The sequence below is a fragment of the Talpa europaea genome (assembly GCF_964194135.1).
Source record: "Talpa europaea genome assembly, chromosome: 15".
In the NCBI taxonomy this organism is placed as follows: domain Eukaryota; kingdom Metazoa; phylum Chordata; class Mammalia; order Eulipotyphla; family Talpidae; genus Talpa; species Talpa europaea.
Window position 1 is genome coordinate 79,373,716 of NC_140083.1, and position 20,604 is coordinate 79,394,319.

A 20,604-nucleotide genomic window follows, 5' to 3' on the forward strand; every position below is an offset into this window, starting at 1 on the left:
TGATTGCTTCCTGGAACAGGAAGCACTTAGGGGTCATGGGAATTCCCAAGTCTTTTATGTGTCCGCCCTTTCTTAGTTAAACACTGTTCTTTCTGAAAGTGCAGTTTTATCCAAATCCTGTTGAAATCTTGAAGCTTTAAAATTTTAGACTTGCCATCTTACCATCCTCATGCTACTTTAACCTGTTACCTTCCCAAAAGTAGCTTCTATTTAAGTCGAATCTGACCCCCAGGCATCCCAGCTTGGCGCCCTGGGGGCCCCAGCGAGGAATCACTGCTTTTCTCCAGGCAAATCTTGGCCCCTTGGTGCCTGTTGGCTCTGAATCCTTCCCTCCGTCCATTCCTGCTGCTGCTTTGACCCCTTTTAAACCTCAAAAATTTGTAATAACCTGTCTTACAACCTTGATTAGGTTTTGTTGGGGGGGGTGGGTTTTTGGGGTTTTTTTTTTTGTTGTTTTTTTTTGTTTGTTTGTTTTTGTTTTTTGTTGTTTTTTTTTTAATAACACACATCCGCTCCACTGAAATCCCACACCAGTGTTTGAGCTTATAATGTGGCCTAGACCAATGTGTTTTGTTTTGTTCTGGGTTTTTTGTTGGGGTGTTGTTTTTTTTTTTTTTTTTTTTTTTTTTTTTTTTTTTTTTTTTTTTTTTTAAGCCTCCCTTGAGAAAACATGATAATGGAGAGAATATTTAACAAGGTCCTGGTTTCTCTGGAACACAGCAGCTTAACTCGCCTGCTTTTATGTGCACCTTTGTACTGTCAGCTCAGTGGGTGATGCCCTACGGGCACTATTGGTACCTGCAGAGATAAGACATCTCGGCCTCTCTTTTGCAATCCCTTCTCCCATCAGTCCCGGGCCAGGCCTTGTCCGGCCACGCTGGGTTGTTGGTCTGAGTGCTGCAGCAGTAGACACAAGGAATCATTTCCCTGGTGAACATAAAAGATACAGCAAGTGAATGAACTTGAAATAATTGGCTTGGATTGACTAGTAGCTAGGAAAAGTGGCTTTTAGAGATACCCAAGGTCGAAGGGTTTTTTAAAAACCATTTGCTGTAGATGATGAAAAGGTAGGGTTTGCCCTCTTCGTGTCTACTTCCAAATAGTTGTATCCAGAAAAGCTGGTTTCCTCCCTGCCCCTGCCCCGCTAAGGAAAAGCAGGGATTTATGCCCCGTTCCTCGATACATGTAAAATTTGTACAAAAATATCTTCTATGAAAATGATTTGTAATCTGTAGACTTAATACCTGGGAGATGTCTTGAGATGTAAAATCCCATCCTTTGGGTTGTGGGGGTTTTTTTTGTTTGTTTTCTCCAAATAAATCTGCTCTTTAAAGTTCATATTTTTAATGCTGAAATTCTTTGACATCACTTCACCCTCCCAAGGCTTTTCATTGGACCCTTGGTTCACAGTCGGCCGCTCGCCCCATCTCCATCTCTGACCTCTCTGGGCACCGAAGACTTGGCGCAAGCACCAGAGGGGGTGGGGTTGCCCGGGAAGCTGACTGCTTGTGGGCAACTAAGAGCTTGGGATTTGCCCCTGCTCCCCTCCGGTGTTCCCGCACCTTCCTGCAGCCCGCTGCCCGGGCCTTCAAGGAAGAGGCAGCTCTAGGGAGAAATCTTCATGTTCGTTGGGCAGTGGCTCTGACCCTCACCCTTGGCAGCCTGGCGTGGTGCCACTTTGCCATCCGTGTCGCGCCAGGCGAACGGAGTTCGTCTAACAGGGCGGTCTGGGCTACTACGGGCCACTTTCCCTTCGGCAGGGCTTAGATTTGGTGGGAATTTTCCAAACGGGGACAGACCGTTCATTGTGGCAAGGCAGGAAAGGGGGTTCGGACCCAGGCTGGCCAAGAACCCCTAAGGTCACAAGCGGGTGGAGGCTAGAAAGCCCGGGCCCCTCCCACACAGCCCTGGGGAGGGGACGCTGAAGGGAAGACAAGTTGCACAAGTGGCTTTCCTGGCGCTGCAGCACCTTGAAGCGTCCGCTGGGGCGATCTCCAGGGTAAAGCGGTTTGGTGGGTGTCATGACTCAAGAGCCTTTCAGGTGGGTTTAGGTAAGGAATGCACCCCCCCACCCCACCTCGCCCTTCCGGAAATCTGCAGAGGTCACTCGTGACATTCAAGCCTCTGCTTCCAGCCACCCCCCTCACGTGGGTCACGTCACGACAGGAGACAAGGGGAAGCTACCTTGAAAGAGGCTGTGTTGGTTGCGTGCAGAGCGGACGGGGAATTAGGACCTCACTGCACATCCCAAGAGGGCGCTCTCCATTCCGGGGGAGCGAGGGTGCTTCGTCCAGCCCCACTCCCGTGCCCGCAGGGAAGGACCCCAGGACTGGTCAGCCACGGGTGTGGGTTGAGATCCTACTTCAGAGGGGTCGATTTGCGCTTGGGCCCCTTGCGCACTCCAGCTTCTAAACAAGCACTAGGCTGTGGTCCCGTTGGTGCTGAGGGCCCCACCTCAAGTGCCAGTCCAGCTCCCAGCATCCGGGCGCTCAGGAAATGGGAGCGCTTACACATCTGTCCCAGGGAAACATGATTTCTCATATAAAATCTTGTTTCTTAGCAACCACTGAAGCCCCCAGGACCACCAGTGAAGGGAGGACTCACCCCTCCCTCACCCTCCCTTTTCGCCAAAAGTTTGAAGAGGCGAGCTGGATGCTCCCGCCCAGCTGCAGCAGCCTCCCACTTGGACAATGCACCCTCTGTCCTCATCCAGGAGACCCGCCCCGAAGTCAGCTCTGCCCCTTCCCCCACTTCCTGGTTCCCAGTGCCCAAACCCTCCACCGAAGTTCCCCTGACCGGGTCCTCTACACCCTCAATGTCCTCATCCCCACCCCAAGGATCTGAGCATACTCGGCCACAGGCATGGGATCTCCCCAGGCCATGAAAGAGGGGGTTCAGCCTTCAGTGCCAAGATGGACTGCCCTCTGCATCATCAAGGTAAGGGAATTTGCATGGATGGAGTGTCAGTGTGTTCCAGAAATTGCTTCACCTTGATTAACATCATCCTGGCTTCCCCCGGCCCCACCTTCCCTTCTGAAGCTCCTGATGCTCTAAGCTGGTAATCAAGATGCCTGGCTTGCCCCCACCCAGACACAGTCTGTATAATTTTTCACTCTCAACCTTTTCCTCAACTTCCCTCCCGCAGATTCCCTCACACCGGCCCCAATCTTGAGAGTAGGAATCAAGTCGGGGCTGGAAGTTCAGCTACTGTCTCCCAATTCTCTGGAACCTTGTAAGATCCTCTTAGGTGCAGCAACACCCACAGACGGGACAGCTGGAGCTCTGCCACCTCTCTGGGACCCAGGCAAGAGCGTCTCTAGTCCCAGTCTCTGCTCTGGTACCTGTGGAGACCAGAACTTGTCCTCTTGGCCGGCATCCCAGACCTACCAGAACCCTAATGGATTCTGGGAAGGGGAAGACGTTAAAGAGATAGCTGGAGGCTCCACAGAAATGAGCAAATGTTTATAACTCGCGTATCTCAACTGCACAATCAAATTTTGCCAAAATACACTGAATGATTTTCGGCCTTGCCCTGGCAGCCTCCAACCCAACGCCGGCATCTGCCCACCCCCTGCCCCCAGCCCCAGCGCCCCTGCTGCTCTCAGCTCTGAGTCTGTCTACTTGACATCAGCTGAGCCAAAAGCAGTTAAAATCAAGGCTCCCAAGTCCAGCCACACCCGCCCTCCCAAAAGCCAGTCTCGGGGGACCCACATTGTCACCAGGGCTGCTTCACAGCCTCCTCCTGGCCTCCAGATTGGAGTCAGGTGCTCCGCCCCCTCATCCTCAGAACCAGACTCCCAGCCTTTGCCAAAGGCAAGATGCGCACAGAAGGACACACAAGTGGCGACACCGGACAGGGAGGGACGGGCCTCCCAGCCCTCTCAGGAGCAGCGCTGACGCGAGCAGGCATTGGGCGCTGGCCCCGGGCACTGGCGCCTCGGAACACACCCCCCTCCCTCCCCCCCAGATTGCATCATGGAAAACCCCGTGGGGAGGGCGGGGGGAGAGGCGCTGGAAGTGCTCGCCGCTAAGGCCGGGGCAGGGGGGGGCAGACCCGCAGCGGTTAGAAAGGCGCCCCGGCCTTCGCCCCCCACCTGCCTTCCCTGGGGGGGGGAGGGGGCACGAGCCCCCGCCAAGCCCCAGGTCCAGACACTGCAAAGCGGACTGGGCTTAGGCCGCAGAGTGAACTTCCAGCCCCGCTGGGACCCCGGGCCCTGAGTTCAATGCGAGGAAGCCTCTCCCAGCAGGGCTCCTGGAAGCGGCAGTGACCGCCTGGGGTGCCGGCCTCGGGGTGCCGGCCACGGGGTGCCGGCCTCGGGGTGCCGGCCTCGGGGTGCCGGCCACGGGGTGCCGGCCTCAGGGTGCCGGCCTCGGGGTGCCGGCCACGGGGTGCCGGCCTCGGGGTGCCGGCCTCGGGGTGCTGGCCACGGGGTGCGGGGGGGGGGCTGGACTCGACAGGTCCGCGCGACCCGTCCTCCGAGGGCGAGCGGGCGCCTCCTGCGGGCGGGGGGCAGGCGAGGGCGTCCGGCGACGGGGCTCGCGCGTGGACGGGCGGCGCTCGCCTCGCCAGGCCGGGCCGCAGGGGGCCTGGCGTCGGGGTCAGGCCCAAGCCCCCCACTCCCGAGCAGCGGGGCCGCGCGGCCGCGGGGGTTCTGTTTCCTCCTGCCGCCTTCTGGGTCCGCGTCCACCTTTGCTCCTGCGGCCGTGCGGCTCGCGTGAGCCTCGCCGGGCCCGCGCCCCCGCCCCGCGCCCCCTCGGGCCCCGGCCCGGCCCGGCCCGGCCCGGCGCGTCTCCGCGGCCCGCGCTGCGCCTCCCCGAGGCCCTTTGTGCGCGTGGGCTGGGGGGGCGGGCGCGGGGCCGGCGGGGCGGGGAGCGGCTGCGGCGCGGGGATTGGCGCGGGGCGGGCGGCGCGCGCGGAGGGGCGGGCGCGGGGCGCGCGCGGGGGAGGGAGCCTCAGGCCCGGCCGCCTCCGCCGCGTCCCCGCGCGGGCCCGAGCGCGATGGGCTGGCCCGGGGGCTCCCCCTGCTGCTGCCCCGCCCCGGCGCGCCCCCGCCCCGCGGGGCGCCCCCCGCAGGTGAGTGGCCGCGCGGCGGCCTCTGCGTCACGCCGGGCGGGCGGGGCCGGGGGCGAGCGCCAGGGGCGCGGGGGGCGCGGGGGGCCGCGGGCACCCCGAGCGGGCGCGGGGGCTGGGGCCGGCCGCGGGGGCCCCTGGAGGCCGGCACGGGGGCGGGGGTGAGGGGGGACACCCCGGCGGGCGGTCACGCCCTCTCGGGCTCGGGGCGCCGCTCCGTCCCGCCGGCACGAGGCGCGCGCCGCCCCCGCTCCCCGCGCGAGCCTGGCGGGCCCCGGCCTGGCCCCGAGAGCGCGCGGGCGCCCCGGCCCGGCCCGGCAGCGCCGCGGAGGGCGAGGCTGAGGGCACCGGCAGGCGTGACCGTCCAGCCCCGCTCATCGGCCTCCTCCGCCGCTCCCGCCATCCCCTGGGCACACCGTGGCACCCCCCTTCCCGGGCCTCACCCCTCCTCCGCCGCCGGCCCGCGCCGGCCTCTCACCCAACCGCAGCTATTTCCAGGAAGGGGGGGTCTGCAAACAAACCCGCGGCTTCTGCGCGGGAGGGCCGGGCAGGGGCAGAGCAGGCCGGCCAGGGAAGGCCCCGCAGGAGGACGGCAAGGGCCCCGGGGGGCTCCGTCCACCCCGTAGCTGCTTTTCCTCTCAGCTCCCCCTGCGGAGCCCGCTGGCTCCCACCTCCATCCTCCTCGGAGGTGCCCATGGGGCGCCCCACAGGGCTAGTGCGCTGCCCAGAGATGAGGAGCAAGTGTCCTGTGATACCGGGGGAACCTGTTCCAGGTGAGGGCGACGGCCCAGTGAGAGGCAGAAGAAGGGAGAGCAAACTGCTGGGGGGTCCTGGTCAGGGTGTGGGCAGCAGGCGCAGCCACAGCTGGGCTAGGGACCGACCAGGCCAGACCCAGTGGCCCACACTGGCCAAGAGCCTGGAATGTCCTGGGACCCAGCCAGGGCCGGGGTGGGAGTGGGTTGCGGAGCCAGTACCCCGCTCTAGTTACAGGCCAGGCCTGGCCCCACAGATGCCTCCCTGCCATCAAGACACCCTGGGGACAGGCTTCCTGACCTAGGACAACCAGAGCCTCGCCGAGAAGCTCCAGGCCAGGCCCAGCACAGGGCGGTCCAGGGAAGTGTCCCGAAGGGCTTCCCAGACGGGGTCCCATCCCAGGGAAGGCAGGACAGATCAGCCCAGTGGGCACTAAGGAGGGAGAAGGGACGTCTAAGGCCCTGGCGGCAGGAGCTAGCGCTGGGGTGCTGCCTGAGCTCCGGGCCATTCAGTAAATTCCATGCCGAGGTGAATACGCAGTAAATGCCATACATTCAGGGAATACCACGGGGGGCACATTTGCATGTTCTCTTGAGTGACAGCTGTGGCCAGCGGAAGGGGCTGCTCTCCAAGGCTTGGGCTAAGGACCCCAGGCCATCTATTAACCCCTAATATTTTGGGAAGATTACCCCCCTGCCTTTCCCAAGGTCCCAATCCACCTCCTTCCCTTGCCTCCTGGGACAGGAAATTGGCCGCGTTCCCAGGAGGAAGGCAGGAGGCCTGTGGAGAGGGGTGGAGTGTATGTTGGGAGGAGGCCTCCTGTCCAGTCCCCCAGCCCTGGGACAGCGGCTGTGCAAGGAGAGCCATGAAGGTAGTACTCAGGCTTTGGGGGGTAGGGGGTGTGCCCCGGCCCTGGCACTGGGGTGGAGCCAAGGACCTGAGATGGGCAGCCCACACAGCCAGGGGGTGGGTGAGTGGGGGACTGTCCAGAGCGAGCAGCTGGTGGGGGGGCTCTCGGGAGAAGGGCCTGAGACGCCCGGGACTGGAGCAAGAGGATGACTCACTCCTGCGGGCACAGCAGCCCTCTGACTGGGATGTGGCCTTCCCGTCTGGGGGGGAAGGGGCCGTGCGTGTCTTCCTTTTCCTAGTCTCAGCCAGTGAGAAGGAGGCGGGAAGGTGGCCCTCAGCCCCAGTTCCCCTGACCCGCAGGATGCACTCCGATCCCGGCTGGCCGGGCTGGGCAGGGCTCGCGAGTCCCAGCTCCCCTCCCTCCCCACCGGAAGTCCCCAGAGAGCTGAGTTCTGGCTGGGTGGCTGGCCCGGCTGAACACCGTGTTCCCTGCAGGCCCTTGGGCCCAGCCCTGAGACCCAAATTCCCACCCGGCCCCGGCCCCGCCCCGCCAGGGGCTGGCCCTGGGAATCCCGAAGATCCCTGGATAGGGTGGATCCCGGGCCTGGGGGCAGCTCCAGCGGGTAGGTGGGAGGCAAGAGATCCAAAACGGACACTCCCAGCAGGGTAGATCCTGGGAATCTGATCTCCTGGCCGCCCCCACATCCTCCCCCACCCCCACTTCCTGGAGCAGCGACCTGCCCCCTTCCCGCCTGCACTCCCCTCACTTCCAGGGCCGGGCTTCTCCTCGCACCAGCCAGACAGCCCACCCTCCACCCAGGGGAAGCGGCTGCCTCCGCCAGGCTGCTTCCAGGAAGCCCCGGGCCAGGCCCCAGCATTGTTCGGGCCCCTCGGCCGACACCCCAGCCAGCTAGACACCATGAAGTCCAGCGGCCCGGTGGAGAGGCTGCTCAGAGCTCTGGGGAGGAGGGACAGCAGCCGGGCCACCAGCAGGGTAGGAGTGCCTACTGGGTGGGCAGAGGAGGGGCAGGGGTGGAGGGGTTGGGGGGGGCAGGATTCAGGCTGGACCCTCTTCCTAGTTTCAGAGCCCCAGCCTTCTCCCTTTGGCATGCACCCCCTCTTTACTCTGCCCTTATGGGGTGATCAGCTCTGCGACATGAGCAGCAGAACCTGGTGTCCCTTTTAGTTCCTCTCTCCCCTCCCCTGCCTGGGGCAGTCCTCGGAGTCCTGGTACCCCTAAACCTGTGGCGAGATGTAATTCATTGTAGGTAGTATCCTAGAGCTAGGGCTGAGAGATCACACCCCTTCCCTGGGCAGAGAATTTGGGGGTAGTGGGGTAGGGGTGAGGAAAGGAAGGGGGGGAGCTAGGTCTCAGGAGCGCTTTCCTCCTGGGGCTGTGGTTTCTGCTGACGTCATCTGTGTACGCTGTCAAGGCCAAAATGCACCCGACTTTCCTAGAGCGGCAGGCAGGGCTGGCCCAGCCCAGAAGAGTTCAGGTTGGGTTTCATCCAGGTGCTTCAGGAACAGCCAAGAGACCAGAGCTGATGCCTGGGGTCCTCCAGGCTGGGGGGCCTAAAGGCTCCATCACTCCTTCTCCCCACATTTTCTCAGCTTTATCCCAGAAACAGCTCAGGATGACACGAGACAATACTGGGGGGGGGGGGGGGGGCTGAACTTGACCTCCACAGGAGAGAGGTAGAAAAGGAAGCATGGCAGCAAGTGGTCCCCACAGGATGGGAGGTGTGAACCCACAGTGGCGGGATGGGGCTGAGGTAGGCCTGGGCCCTAAGGGGGCATTCCCGCCTCACTGCACCCTGGGCAGGGAGGGACCCCACAGAGCATCTGGTCCTCCCCCACCTTTATCCCATGCTGATCCCACCTGAAGCTCCTCAAGTGATGGGGTGTCACCACATCCAGGAGCAGCAAGGCAGCTACCTTTCCCCAGGGCCATGCCTCTGTCTGCCGCTCCTCGGCACCTCCCCCCCCCCCACACACACACACACAGCCTGCCTGCTGCCTGCCCGCCTGCCGCCTCAATGCACAATGAGTAAACATGTTGTTCTGACAGTCGGGGGAGGAGGGCATGTCAGCTGCCTAAAGCGTGGGGTAGCAGCAGCCAGGGGAGCCGGACTGGCAGAGGCCACCCCTGCTGGGTCCGTCTGGGCTGGCTCTGCGTGCCTGCCACCTACCTTCCCGCCTGCGCCCTCCCCCCCAGGGGCCTCCGTGGGGAGAGCAAGACGGGAGGAGATGCAGGGGACCCTCAGCGCGCGGCCCCTCCCAGAAGGGAAGTTCTATAGTTGGGGTGGTAGTGACCACAAGGGCCACAGGAGGGGTGCAAGCGATCCCTGGGGAGGAGCTGACCCAGCTAGGGTGTCGCAAGGGGCCAGATTCCATGCACCGTAGAGGACCTGCGGCCCCACAACTGCCCGGAAACAGCTGTGGCCAAGGGCGCCTTACAAGTGCGGGGGCCGAATGGGGACGGAGGGAGGAAGAACCCCGCGCAGGGCTGAGCCCAGGCGCAATCCCTGCTGCCTCTGCCCCTCTGTCCCGCCACCCCAGCCCCGGCGAGCGGAGCCGCACAGCTTCCGGGAGAAGGTTTTCCGGAAGAAGCCGCCTGTGTGCGCCGTGTGTAAGGTGACCGTCGACGGGACGGGCGTCTCATGCAGAGGTGAGGCGCCGCCTGGACCGCGCGGCCGGCTCGCGGAGCAGCAGTCACGTCGTGCACGCGGCCCCGGCCTGGCCAGGCCTCTGCCTTCTCTGCAAACCGCCCTCACTCCCCAGGCCAGACTCCCCGGCAGCCCAGATCTACTGCTCTTAGCACCTCCCCGCCCTGACTGGGGGCTTCCCTCTCCTCCCCCTCGGCCCCCCACCCCAGCCACCCTAGGACATTGTCCCCGGCCCCCTCCCGGCCCGCGCACCCCACTGCCGTTCTCTCCCCTTGGCCCCTCAGCCAGCCCAGGGCAGCTGCAGTCCTGGGAGTCCCGGGGCCAAGTTCCGGGGCTTGGGAGGCCCGTCCCTCCCACTGTCCCCGAGCCTCCTGCTGACCCCGCTCTTCCCCTCTCCCGCCCTCCAGTCTGCAAGGTGGCAACCCACAGAAAATGTGAAGCCAAGGTGGGTACTTGGGGGGGACGGGGCCCCTTCCTCTGAAACCTCCTTCTCTCTCCACCCTCTCGCCAGGGGGCACCCGGCTGGGCTGGGAGAGGGTGCTGTCCTGGGCCCTTTAAGAACCGCCCTGCTCCACCCCCTGGGGGCTGGCCCGGCCCGTGGACAGCGTTTGTCTTGGTGCTGTGCCCAGGCTGCAGCTGGCGAGAGGTGGGGGGGCAAAATGGGGAGGAGGAAGGGTGGGGTGGGAGGGTGGGGGAGCAGGATCTCAGAGATTGGGCAGCCGGATGGGCTGTGCCTTCCCTCTGGGGAAGGGTCCTCGGGATGCCCGGGTGGGTCTAGGCCCCGGGCAGGCTAGACAGAAGGTACATCTGTAGCTGGTACCCACTGCCCACTGGGGCGGTTCCCCGGTCCTCCTGCAGTACGGGGGGTCCCAGCACCCGGGGGCTGACTTAGGGGGAGCTGTGTGCCCAGGGGCGGGGTCTCCGGTGAAAGAGGCCAGTGTCCGACCCTGGCCGTGGCCTGCCTGCGCGGCTCTATATATAACTCCTGCCCTGCAGCTGGATGAATGGGGGTCTGTGTGGGCAGGGGGCGGGGAGCCAAGAGCAACAACTGGGGACCTGGGGGTGGGGGACCAAGAGGCCGCAGGAAAGGCGCCCTTAAATAGAGGTACCTCAGCTGGAGCCTGCTCCCATCTGCTGACGACCCCTCCACCTTCTTGCCGAAGCTGAGGGGTGGCCCCATCCTCAAACCCAGGAGAGCCCGTTGCTTCGGGAGCTCAGCCCCTCGCTGGGGTTTCCTTGCAGGTGACTTCATCCTGCCAGGCCGTGCCTCCTCCGGAGCTGGTGAGCCTGCCCCGGGACGGGCGGGGGAGGCCAGGAACTGGCTGCAGCGTCCAGAGGCCTGGACGGAGAGAGCCCCCCGCAGTCCCCCCGGCTGCTGTGGGACGGGCCGCCCCGAGGGGGTGTGGGGGTGTCTGAGCAGCCTGCCCTCCGGGCCTCTGGCCTGCGGGGAGCTGGGACCCCAGCCCTCGCCTGAAGCAGCTCCGCAGGGACACTGGCCTGCCCTCCCCGCTATGGGGCCCGCGCTGGGCCCTGCCCGGCCCTGACCACCCCTTCCCGCCCCCCTCCAGCGGAGAAGCACGGCCCCGGTGCGGCGCATAGAGCACCTGGTGAGGCGATGGGCGGCGGCGGGAGCCCCTGGCTCTGGGCTTCGGGGCTAAGGACCCAGCCTGCCTCTGCTCCCAGAAGCTGATGGAGCCGAGGGGGGCGCGGTGCTCCGTCCTCTGGGGGGGGGGGAGGAAAGCCGCGAGGGAGGGACACCCCAGGACAGCCGCCCGCGTGTCTCACCCGCCAGGGCTCCACCAAGTCCCTGAACCACGCGAAGCAGCGCAGCACTCTGCCCAGGTAGGGCCGGCCGGTCCCCCGCAGCCCTTTCCGCGGCCCGGCCCCTCGGCTGGGGCTCTGACCCCCCGGAGCCCCTCAGGCGGCCCCAGCCACCCTGGGCGCACGGGCCTTATTTGCGGACGCCCCACACACCCCCACCTCCCTGCCCCCAATACGCCCGCGCCCCCCCCCCCGCGCCCCCCGGAGCCTCAGGCCGGCCCGCGCCCCGCAGGAGCTTCAGCCTGGACCCGCTCATGGAGCGGCGCTGGGACCTGGACCTCACCTACGTGACCGAGCGCATCCTGGCCGCCGCCTTCCCCGCGCGCCCCGACGAGCAGCGCCTCCGCGGCCACCTGCGGGAGCTGGCGCACGTGCTGCAGAGCAAGCACCGCGACAAGTACCTGGTGAGGCGCCGCCGGCGCGGGCGGGGCGGGGGGGGGGGCGGGGCTCGGGCGCCTGGAGCGCGCGGGCCTGGACGCGGGGCGCCTCAGCAACAGCCCGGCCGGAGATGCTTTCACTGGGGGTCACGGCGGGGGCAGCACCCGCACCCATCACCAGCCTCCGTGCCGGCGGGCACTTCCCTCTAAGGGTCCCCTTTACTTGCAGCTCTTCAACCTTTCAGAGAAAAGACACGACCTGACCCGCCTGAACCCCAAGGTAGGAGGGGATGGAAGCCATTACCCTGGACCCCCCCCCCCCAGAGCCCACGGCCTCCTCATTTAATAGTAGCGGTCGGAATCCGTGTCCTTCTTAAGCATTTTCGCGAATGTTCTGTTCTGAGACACCCAAAGGGTGGTGCAGCTTGGCATCAACCCACTGTCGGCGAGAAGTGTCGCTGCCCTCATGGACGCCCACCAGCCCCCGGCCTTGCACCCCAGACCTTGACACCCTGTCCCTTTGCCACCCCCACCCATCTCTTCACCCGCGGTTCTCCCCCGCTCCCCACCAGGTCCAGGACTTCGGGTGGCCTGAGCTGCACGCACCCCCCCTGGACAAGCTGTGCTCCATCTGCAAAGCCATGGAGACGTGGCTCAGTGCCGACCCGCAGCACGTGGTGGTGCTGTACTGCAAGGTGGGCTGGGCCGCGGGGTGGGGGGGGGCAGGAGTGCCCTCGGGGCCCGGCCCTGGCCAGCCACCCTGGTCTATGTCCGCGTCACCCCTCCCTGTCCGTGTATATCCTCAGGGGAGCAAAGGCAAGTTTGGCGTCATCATCTCTGCCTACATGCACTACAGCAAGATCTCTGCAGGGTGAGCCTCCCTGACCCGCTTCACCCCGTCCCCAATGGCCCTTCCTGCAGCGACCATTCATGAGCCCATCTCCTCCGTGCTCGTAGAGCAGTTTACTGTCAACGGGGCCTTTCCTCCTGCTTCCTCTCACCTGTCCTTCACCTGTTCCCAGCACACGGTCTGTATTAGCTTCTTAGAGTTGCAATGAAAGAGGGCCCCGGAGAGTTGGGACGACAGAAATGTATTGTCTCGGCTCTGGAGACTGGCAAGTCTAACATCGAGGCGCCAGCAGGGCCGCGCTCCCTCCGAGACTGAGTAGACACTTTCCTCGCCTCTCTCTGGTTTCGGTGGAGGCCAGCGATCCTTGGTGTCCTTGGCTGCAGACGTAGCACTCCAGCCTCTGCCTCCGTCCTCACGTGACCTTCTTCCTGTGTGTGTCTGTCTCTTCTCTTCTTCTAAGGACACCAGTCATTGGATTAAGGGCTCACTCTCCTCCAGTATGACATCTTCCCTAATTACATCTGCAGCGACCCTATTTCCAAATAAGGTCACATTCTGAGGTACATATCTTTTTGGGAGGACACAAGTCAAGCCTTAACATGGTCTTATTACCCCATTTTACAGATGAGGAAACTAAAGTTCAGGGAACAATTACCTGAGGCCCAACAGCTAATAAAGTGACTGTATGTGGGGCTTCTAGTTCTCCTTACCCCCATTCCGGGTTTCCTCTAGACTTGAGAGCTTTGCCCCCCTCCTTTCTCCCCTGGGGCTTAGGGGTGGGAGATGGGGCTAGACAGCCACCCTAATGCTCTGCACTGGCCCTGCTCTCCTCAGGGCCGACCAGGCGCTGGCTACTCTCACCATGCGGAAGTTCTGCGAGGACAAGGTGGCCTCGGAACTGCAGCCTTCCCAGCGCCGGTGAGCAGCCCGGGTGGGGATGAGCCAGAGGAGCAGCTCTGGCCCTCCTTGGCTCCCAAGGCCAAGAGGCATTCATGCAGCGCACCTGCTGGGGCCAGACGCGGGGCCAGGTGCCAAGAATTCAGAACCAACAAGGTCCCTGCCCTCTTGGAGCTAATGTTCTGGTGGCGTAGAGGCAAAATGCCTGTGAATAAATAGACAAGATCATTTTAGATCGTGGAAAAGGCTATGAATAAAACTAAGTCTTGTGATGGAGACTGGCAGCGCAGCCGGGGCACCTCTGTAGCATGAGCTCTGGGAAGAGCATTCCAGCAGAGGAGAAACAAGTCCCGCCTTGAGCTAGCACGGGTTGAGGTTAGCTGCAAGGAAGGACTCTCTGGTGAGCTGGGACATGAGAGGGAAATGCTGAGAAGAGCAGGCTTTCTGGGGGTGGGTGGGGTGTACACAGACAATGACCCAAGGGGGCCTCTAGAGCAAGGGGCTTATGCTTATCCCCCTCCAGATACGTCAGCTACTTCAGTGGTCTGCTGTCCGGCTCCATCAGAATGAACAGCAGTCCTCTCTTCCTGCACTATGTGCTGGTGCCCGTGCTGCCAGCCTTTGAACCTGGCACAGGTGAGTCTGCTCTCCATGTGAGGACCAGCGGCCACCCACCCTCCTCCACTCAGCACTCCTCATGCGCCTTCTCGCCCTGCCAGGCTTCCAGCCCTTCCTCAAGATCTACCAGTCCATGCAGCTTGTCTACACATCCGGAATCTAGTGAGTCTCTCTTCCCAGGCCCCTGACACCTCCACGGCCTGGAGTCCTGTTTCTCCAGCCAAAAGGTCCATCCTGCAGGACTCCCAGACCTGATGGCGCCCGTCCCTCCCGGCTGTTCCTGGCCGCTCCGGACCCGAGCGCCTCTGACCAGTCTGCTCTCTTCCGCAGTCACATTGCAGGCCCCGGCCCCCAGCAGCTTTGCATCAGCCTGGAGCCAGCCCTCCTCCTCAAGGGCGATGTCATGGTGAGCTGGCCCCAGCAACACGGACAGCCGCGGGGATGGAGCGGGTGCGGCGTGCATCCTGCCAGCTGACTGTCCGTTGGCGGGTGAAAAGGAGACCCCTAGGTGGAGAGGTCGCCTTGCGGTGGAAGCAGTCCCCAGGGCAGAAGCACAGAGGTGCGTGAGCATGAGCTCTTGACCCCCAGCCTCCCGCCCTCCAGGTGACGTGCTACCACAAGGGGGGCCGGAGGACAGACCGGACCCTTGTATTCCGAGTCCAGTTCCACACGTGCACCATCCACGGGCCACGGCTCACCTTCCCCAAGGACCAGCTGGATGAGGCCTGGGCTGGTGAGTGGGTGACCAGTGGCTTGGGAGCTGCGGCCCAGGGGAAGGCAGGCGGGGGGCGGGAACAGGCTCCTCACTGTCCACTTCCCACAGACGAGCGGTTCCCCTTCCAAGCCTCGGTGGAGTTTGTCTTCTCCTCCAGCCCCGAGAAGATCAAAGGTAACAGCAGGGCCTTGGGGCGTGGGCTGAAGGCCGCCCCTCCCTGCTCCCTGACACCTGGCGTCCTTTCTGCAGGCAGCACCCCGCGGAATGACCCCTCGGTGTCTGTGGACTACAACACCGCGGAGCCCGCCGTGCGCTGGGATTCCTACGAGAACTTCAACCAGCACCACGAGGACAGCGTGGACGGTGCGTGGGGCAGGGGTGGTGGGCGGTGCGGGTTTGGGGGACACGCGCCTTCCTCCCGGGCAGATCCCCACCCAACAGACCCCCTGAGCTGAAGTCTCGAGCGCTGTCCCCCGTGACTGACTCTCTCTCTCTCTCTCTCTCTACCCCCCTCCCCCCTGCGTGTCCTCCCTCCCTGACCCACTCCCCACTCAGGCTCCCTGACACACACCCGGGGCCCCCTGGATGGCAGCCCCTATGCCCAGGTGCAGCGCGCCCCCCGCCAGACCCCACCAGCACCGTCTCCAGAGCCGCCCCCACCCCCGATGCTGTCCGTCAGCAGCGACTCCGGCCACTCCTCCATGCTGACCACGGAGCCGGCTGCCGAGTCCCCTGGCCGGCCGCCCCCGACGACTGCCGAAAGGCAGGAGCTCGATCGCCTGCTGGGCGGCTGTGGCGTGGCTAGTGGGGGCCGGGGCGCCGGGCGCGAGACGGCCATCCTGGATGATGAAGAGCAGCCCCCCGCGGGCGGAGGCCCCCACCTCGCCACGTACTCTGGCCACCGACCCGGCCTCAGCCGCCACTGCTCCTGCCGCCAGGGCTACCGGGAGGCCTGCGGCGTCCCCAACGGGGGCTTCTACCGGCCCGAGGGCACTCTGGACAGGCGGCGGCTGGCCTACGGGGGCTACGAGGGCCCTCCCCAGGCCTACGCCGAGGGCCCTCTGGAGAAGCGGCGCCTGTGCCGGTCCCTGTCCGAGGGGCCCTACCCATACCCGGCCGAGCTGGGAAAAGCAGCCAATGGGGACTTCGGCTTCCGCGCCCCCAGCTACCGGGAGGTGGTGATCCTGGAGGACCCCGGGCTGCCTGCCGTGTGCCCCTGCCCCGCCTGTGAGGAGAAGCTGGCACTGCCCACCGCAGCCCTGTATGGGCTACGGCTGGAGAGGGAGGCTGGAGAGGGATGGGCAAGTGAGGTTGGCAAGCCTCTCCTGCACCCCGTGCAGCCTGGGCACGCCCTGCCCCTGCTGGTGCCTGCCTGCGGGCATCACCACGCCCCCATGCCTGACTACAGCTGCCTGAAGCCTCCCAAGGCAGGCGAGGAAGGGCACGAGGGCTACCCCTATGCCATGTGCCCCGAAGGCAGGTATGGGCATCCCGGGTACCCCACCCTGGTGACATACAGCTATGGAGGAGCAGTGCCCAGTTACTGCCCGGCCTATGGCCGGGTGCCTCACAACTGTGGGTCTTCAGGCGAGGGCAGAGGATACCCCAGCCCTGGTGCCCACTCCCCTCGGGCTGGCTCCATTTCCCCGGGCAGCCCACCCTACCCACAGTCCCGGAAGCTGAGCTACGAGATCCCTGCAGAAGAAGGCGGGGACAGGTATCCACTGCCCGGGCACCTGGCCCCAGCGGGACCCTTGGCATCAGCAGGTGAGGGGCTATGGGGTGCGGAGGGCCCGGGGCAGAGGAGGGCTCTGGAAGACCGTGAGGAGGCGGCACAGGGAGAAAGAACTCACCCAGCAGAGGGCATCGTCCTGGCTCACACCCCCTCTTCTCCCATCCCCAGCAGAGTCACCTGAGCCGGCGTCCTGGAGGGAGGGCCCCAGCGGGCACAGCACCCTGCCTCGGTCTCCCCGAGATGCCCAGTGCGGGGCCTCTTCCGAGCTGTCTGGTCCCTCCACACCCCTGCACACCAGCAGCCCCGTGCAGGGCAAGGAGAGGTAGGCAGAGCTCGGGGGTGCGCGTGCTTCCTGTTCAAGCAGAGGCCGACCCTGCAGGGCCGGGGCAGCTTACAGCGGGGCTCTGACGACCTGCCCTGCCCCGCAGCACCCGGCGACAGGACACCAGGTCCCCCACCTCGGCGCCCGCCCAGCGACGGAGTCCTGTTTCGCAGGGCGGCGCCGGTCCCCAGGGAGCCTGTGTGCAGCCCGCGTCCCAGGGAGGCGCCGCAAAGGCTTCCGAGCTGCCAGCAAGAAGTGGGCTTGAGCCTCCGGCCCCAGGGCCCTTCTCCCCGACCTCCTCTCCCCGCTCCCCCAACGACTGGCCTCAGGACAGGAGCCCGGGAGGCCACTCGGACAGGACCAGCCCCAGGGGCCCCGTGCCCACCACGCTGCCTGGCCTCCGCCATGCCCCCTGGCAGGGTCTCCGAGACCCCCCCGACAGCCCGGATGGGTCCCCCCTCACCCCCGTGCCCACCCAGATGCCCTGGCTCGTGGCCAGCCCGGAGCCCCCTCAGAGCTCGCCCACGCCTGCCTTCCCCCTGGCCGCAGCCTACGAGGCCGGCCCCGCCCAGCCCCCGCTGCCCGAGAAGCGCCACGTGGCGGGGCAGCAGCCCGGCGCCTGGGCTCCGGAGCCGGCGTCCCCCCCAGCCAAAGGCACCAGTCACCACGTCACCTTCGCGCCCCTGCTCCGGGATCACACCCCCGCAGCCCCAGGTATAAAGGCCCCAGAGGAGGCGGCGCCCCCTGGGGAGAACCTGTCCTCCCGGGGAGGGGCAGGGCGCGGGCCGGGCGGCCCCAGCTCAGTCCCCGTCTGGCCTAGAGCCCCCGGTGCCGGAGAGCCAGAGCAACGTCAAGTTCGTCCAGGACACGTCCAAGTTCTGGTACAAGCCGCACCTGTCCCGCGACCAAGGTGAGCAGCCGGCGCCCTCCCGGCCCGCGCTGTCCAGGCGCCGCGCTCGAGGCCCGCGCTGCCCCCGGGGCCCGGCGGCCGTGCACCGGCCTCAGCCCCTCGCCAGCAGCTGACGCTGGGCCTTGGCCCAAGGAAGTCTGGGCCCGATGCTGCCGATGCCCTGCTGGCTCTGAAGTTCCGCCCGCAGAGGCCCAGCACCCCGAAGTGGGCAGGGTGGGAGGTCTGGGGAGCTGGTTAGCAGCCGGCCACCGCGACCGTCTCCCGTCTCCCGCTCCCCCAGCCATCGCCCTGCTGAAGGACAAGGACCCCGGGGCCTTCCTGATCAGGGACAGTCACTCATTCCAAGGAGCCTACGGGCTGGCCCTCAAGGTGGCGACGCCCCCACCCAGCGCTCAGCCCTGGAAAGGTAGGGAGTGCCCAGCCCTAGGGGAGAAGGGGAGAGGCGTGGAGGGAGGCACCAAAGGCAAGACAGGGTGGGGGGGTGGGGGGGGCTGGGAGAGGCAGGAAGTGGCTATTCCTGCGCTGGGAAGAATCCGGGCAGGGAGAAAGCAGGAACCTGGGATCTGATAAAGCCTTCCTCTCGCCTCTCAGGGGACCCCCTGGAGCAGCTGGTCCGCCATTTTCTCATTGAGACTGGGCCCAAAGGGGTGAAGATCAAGGGCTGTCCCACCGAGCCCTACTTCGGTGAGCAGGGCCAGAGAGGCTCCCCTGGGTTGGCTGAGGGAGGCCAGGCGGTCTCGGAGGGTGGCGGGAAAGCGGGGAGACCTGTGGGCATCTCGGGACCCGTCCCCCTCTCCCCGCAGGCAGCCTGTCCGCCCTGGTTTCCCAGCACTCCATCTCCCCACTGTCCCTGCCCTGCTGTCTGCGCATCCCCAGCAAAGGTGGGTGTCTGGTCACGAGTCTCCCGACCTCTCCCCTTCAGCCACAACCCACGGCCAACCCCCAGGTCCTGGCTCCCGGCCTGCCTTCCCCTGGGACGGCAGAGGGGGTTCTCCAGCTCCTGGGGAGCAGCGCGGCCCGCTGACCCTCGTGTCTATCAGATCCTCTGGAGGAGACCCCCGAGGCCCCGGTACCCACCAACATGAGCACCGCGGCGGACCTCCTGCGGCAGGGAGCTGGTAGGCGCCTCCCCTTCTCCCTTCCTGGGCACCAAGGGAGCCCCTGACGAGACCGGCTGGGGGCGCGGGAAGGCCCTGAGCGCGCCCACCCGAGAAAGCAGGGCGAGGCCCGCGTGTGCGGGCAGGAGGCGGAAGGGCCAGCTTCCGTCCAGGTTCTCAGGTCACGTGAGCATGAGAATCGCTGCGGGGGGAGGAGCGTGATAGAATGCAGGCGCTCAGGCCTCTTCCCAGCATGCCCGACTACACATCTGGGGCGGCAGAGAGCCTGCGTTTGAGAGCAGCGCTGACTGGGGAAGGTGCGGGCGTTGGAGCTCTTGGTGGGGAGGGGCGGTGGCAGATCTGGTGCTCACCGCCGACCCGCTTCTCGCCCTCCAAGCCTGCAGTGTGCTCTACCTGACCTCGGTGGAGACGGAGTCACTGACCGGCCCCCAAGCCGTGGCCCGGGCCAGCTCCGCGGCTCTGAGCTGCAGCCCCCGCCCCACGCCGGCCGTTGTCCACTTCAAGGTCTCCGCCCAGGGCATCACGCTGACAGACAATCAGAGGAAGTGAGTGTGTGCCCCCATCCTCTGGGGAGCCCCAAGCTTTGCCCCGGAGGCCCAATTCCTGGCTGACCTTCCCCCTCCCCCTGCAGGCTTTTCTTTCGCCGCCATTATCCGGTAACCAGCATCACCTTCTCCAGCACGGACCCGCAGGACCGCAGGTGACCTTCCCTCTGAACCCTTTTCTCCCGCAGCCCCCCTCCTCCTCGGTAGCTCCTCTCTGGGTGCACTCCTCACAGTTCTTCTCCTTCTGCAGATGGACCAACCCCGACGGGACCACCTCCAAGTAAGCCCCCCACAGAGTGCAGTCCCTCTTCCAAGGGATGAGGCGCCTCCGTCCTCCCCAGACCTGGCTTTGCAGTCCCTTGTGGAAGGGATGCTGAGCCCCCGCCCCCCCCTTGGCTTTGTGCCCCCAGGATTTTTGGTTTCGTGGCCAAGAAGCCGGGAAGTCCCTGGGAGAACGTGTGTCACCTCTTTGCAGAGCTTGACCCAGATCAGCCTGCAGGTGCCATTGTCACCTTCATCACTAAAGTTCTACTGGGCCAGAGAAAATGAAGGAAGGCCACCAGCTCAGAGCCCACATCAACACTGCGCCTCTCCCAGCACCCCACAGCCTCACTTCCCCTGGCCTGGACCCAGGAGGCCCGGAGCCAGCCCGCTCCCTAAGGAATGCGGAGAGGGCACTGACCTGGGCGCTGCTCCCTTCCCTGCCCCCAGCCTGCTAAGCTAAGTGGACGGGCCCGGGACATGACCTCGCACGTGAGCAGATGGCAGAGATGGGCATGTGAAGGGTGAGGCGGCACCAGCAGCTGAGCCCTGGAGGGGATCGGGACAGCCCCGCCTGCGCGAGAACACCAGCCCTGGATGGGAACAGGCCCTGCCAGCTGCGCCCAGCTGCAGGTCCTAGTATGGCAGGGACAGGGGAGAGGTGTGAGGGGCAGGCACTCCTCCTCTGCCTCCCCCTCTGAGCAAAAAGACCAGAGTGGAATCACATGAAAAGGGGGGGAAAGAGTCTATTTTTGTCTAATAATAAAGAATCTCTATAACTTTTAGTCAGGCTGGAGCTATGCCGCGGTCAGAGGAAGGCCAGTGCCTCACGTCTCCCATGCTTCCTGGGGGCTGCCCAGGCCCACGGCCAGGTCCATGGAACAAACATGACCCCCATCCTTGATGTCATACCCCCAGTGACCACGCAGCCCCCATCTTCTGCCCTGTTTCCATCCTGAAGTACTAGAAAGGACTCCCCGGTCCCGGCCGTACTGATAAATACGGAAACTCCGTCTTTATTGGCTGTATAAACATCTCTGGTCTGTACATACATTTCATACATCATAGTGCAGGGCCTGAAGGGAGGGCCCAGGGG

The 20,604-nt window shown here is 64.8% G+C and overlaps 1 protein-coding gene across 3 annotated transcripts; it reads left to right on the top strand.

The window, feature by feature from the left end:
* Positions 1–4,999: 4,999 nt before the first annotated feature.
* Positions 5,000–20,287, top strand: TNS2 (tensin 2; the record flags this gene model as incomplete). Of its 3 annotated transcripts, none has more annotated exons than XM_084255254.1 (29): positions 5,000–5,074; positions 9,233–9,341; positions 9,747–9,784; positions 10,582–10,620; positions 10,908–10,946; positions 11,132–11,181; positions 11,393–11,564; positions 11,767–11,817; positions 12,110–12,232; positions 12,344–12,408; positions 13,222–13,305; positions 13,808–13,920; positions 14,004–14,064; positions 14,233–14,308; positions 14,506–14,635; positions 14,726–14,791; positions 14,867–14,980; positions 15,173–16,384; positions 16,524–16,674; positions 16,781–17,388; positions 17,495–17,584; positions 17,865–17,990; positions 18,176–18,268; positions 18,388–18,465; positions 18,625–18,702; positions 19,079–19,247; positions 19,334–19,402; positions 19,498–19,527; positions 19,658–20,287. In XM_084255254.1, the coding sequence occupies 29 exons, from the start codon at positions 5,000–5,002 to the stop codon at positions 19,794–19,796; spliced, it is 4,248 nt and encodes a 1,415-aa protein (XP_084111380.1). In that variant the 3' UTR covers positions 19,797–20,287. The 3 variants fall into 3 exon arrangements, with proteins under 3 accessions (XP_084111380.1, XP_084111381.1, XP_084111382.1); XM_084255255.1 differs by lacking the exon at positions 5,000–5,074 and adding an exon at positions 7,593–7,667 and having other exon boundaries at positions 14,867–14,998; XM_084255256.1 differs by lacking the exon at positions 5,000–5,074 and adding an exon at positions 7,593–7,667.
* Between the last annotated feature and the right edge of the window lie 317 nt (positions 20,288–20,604).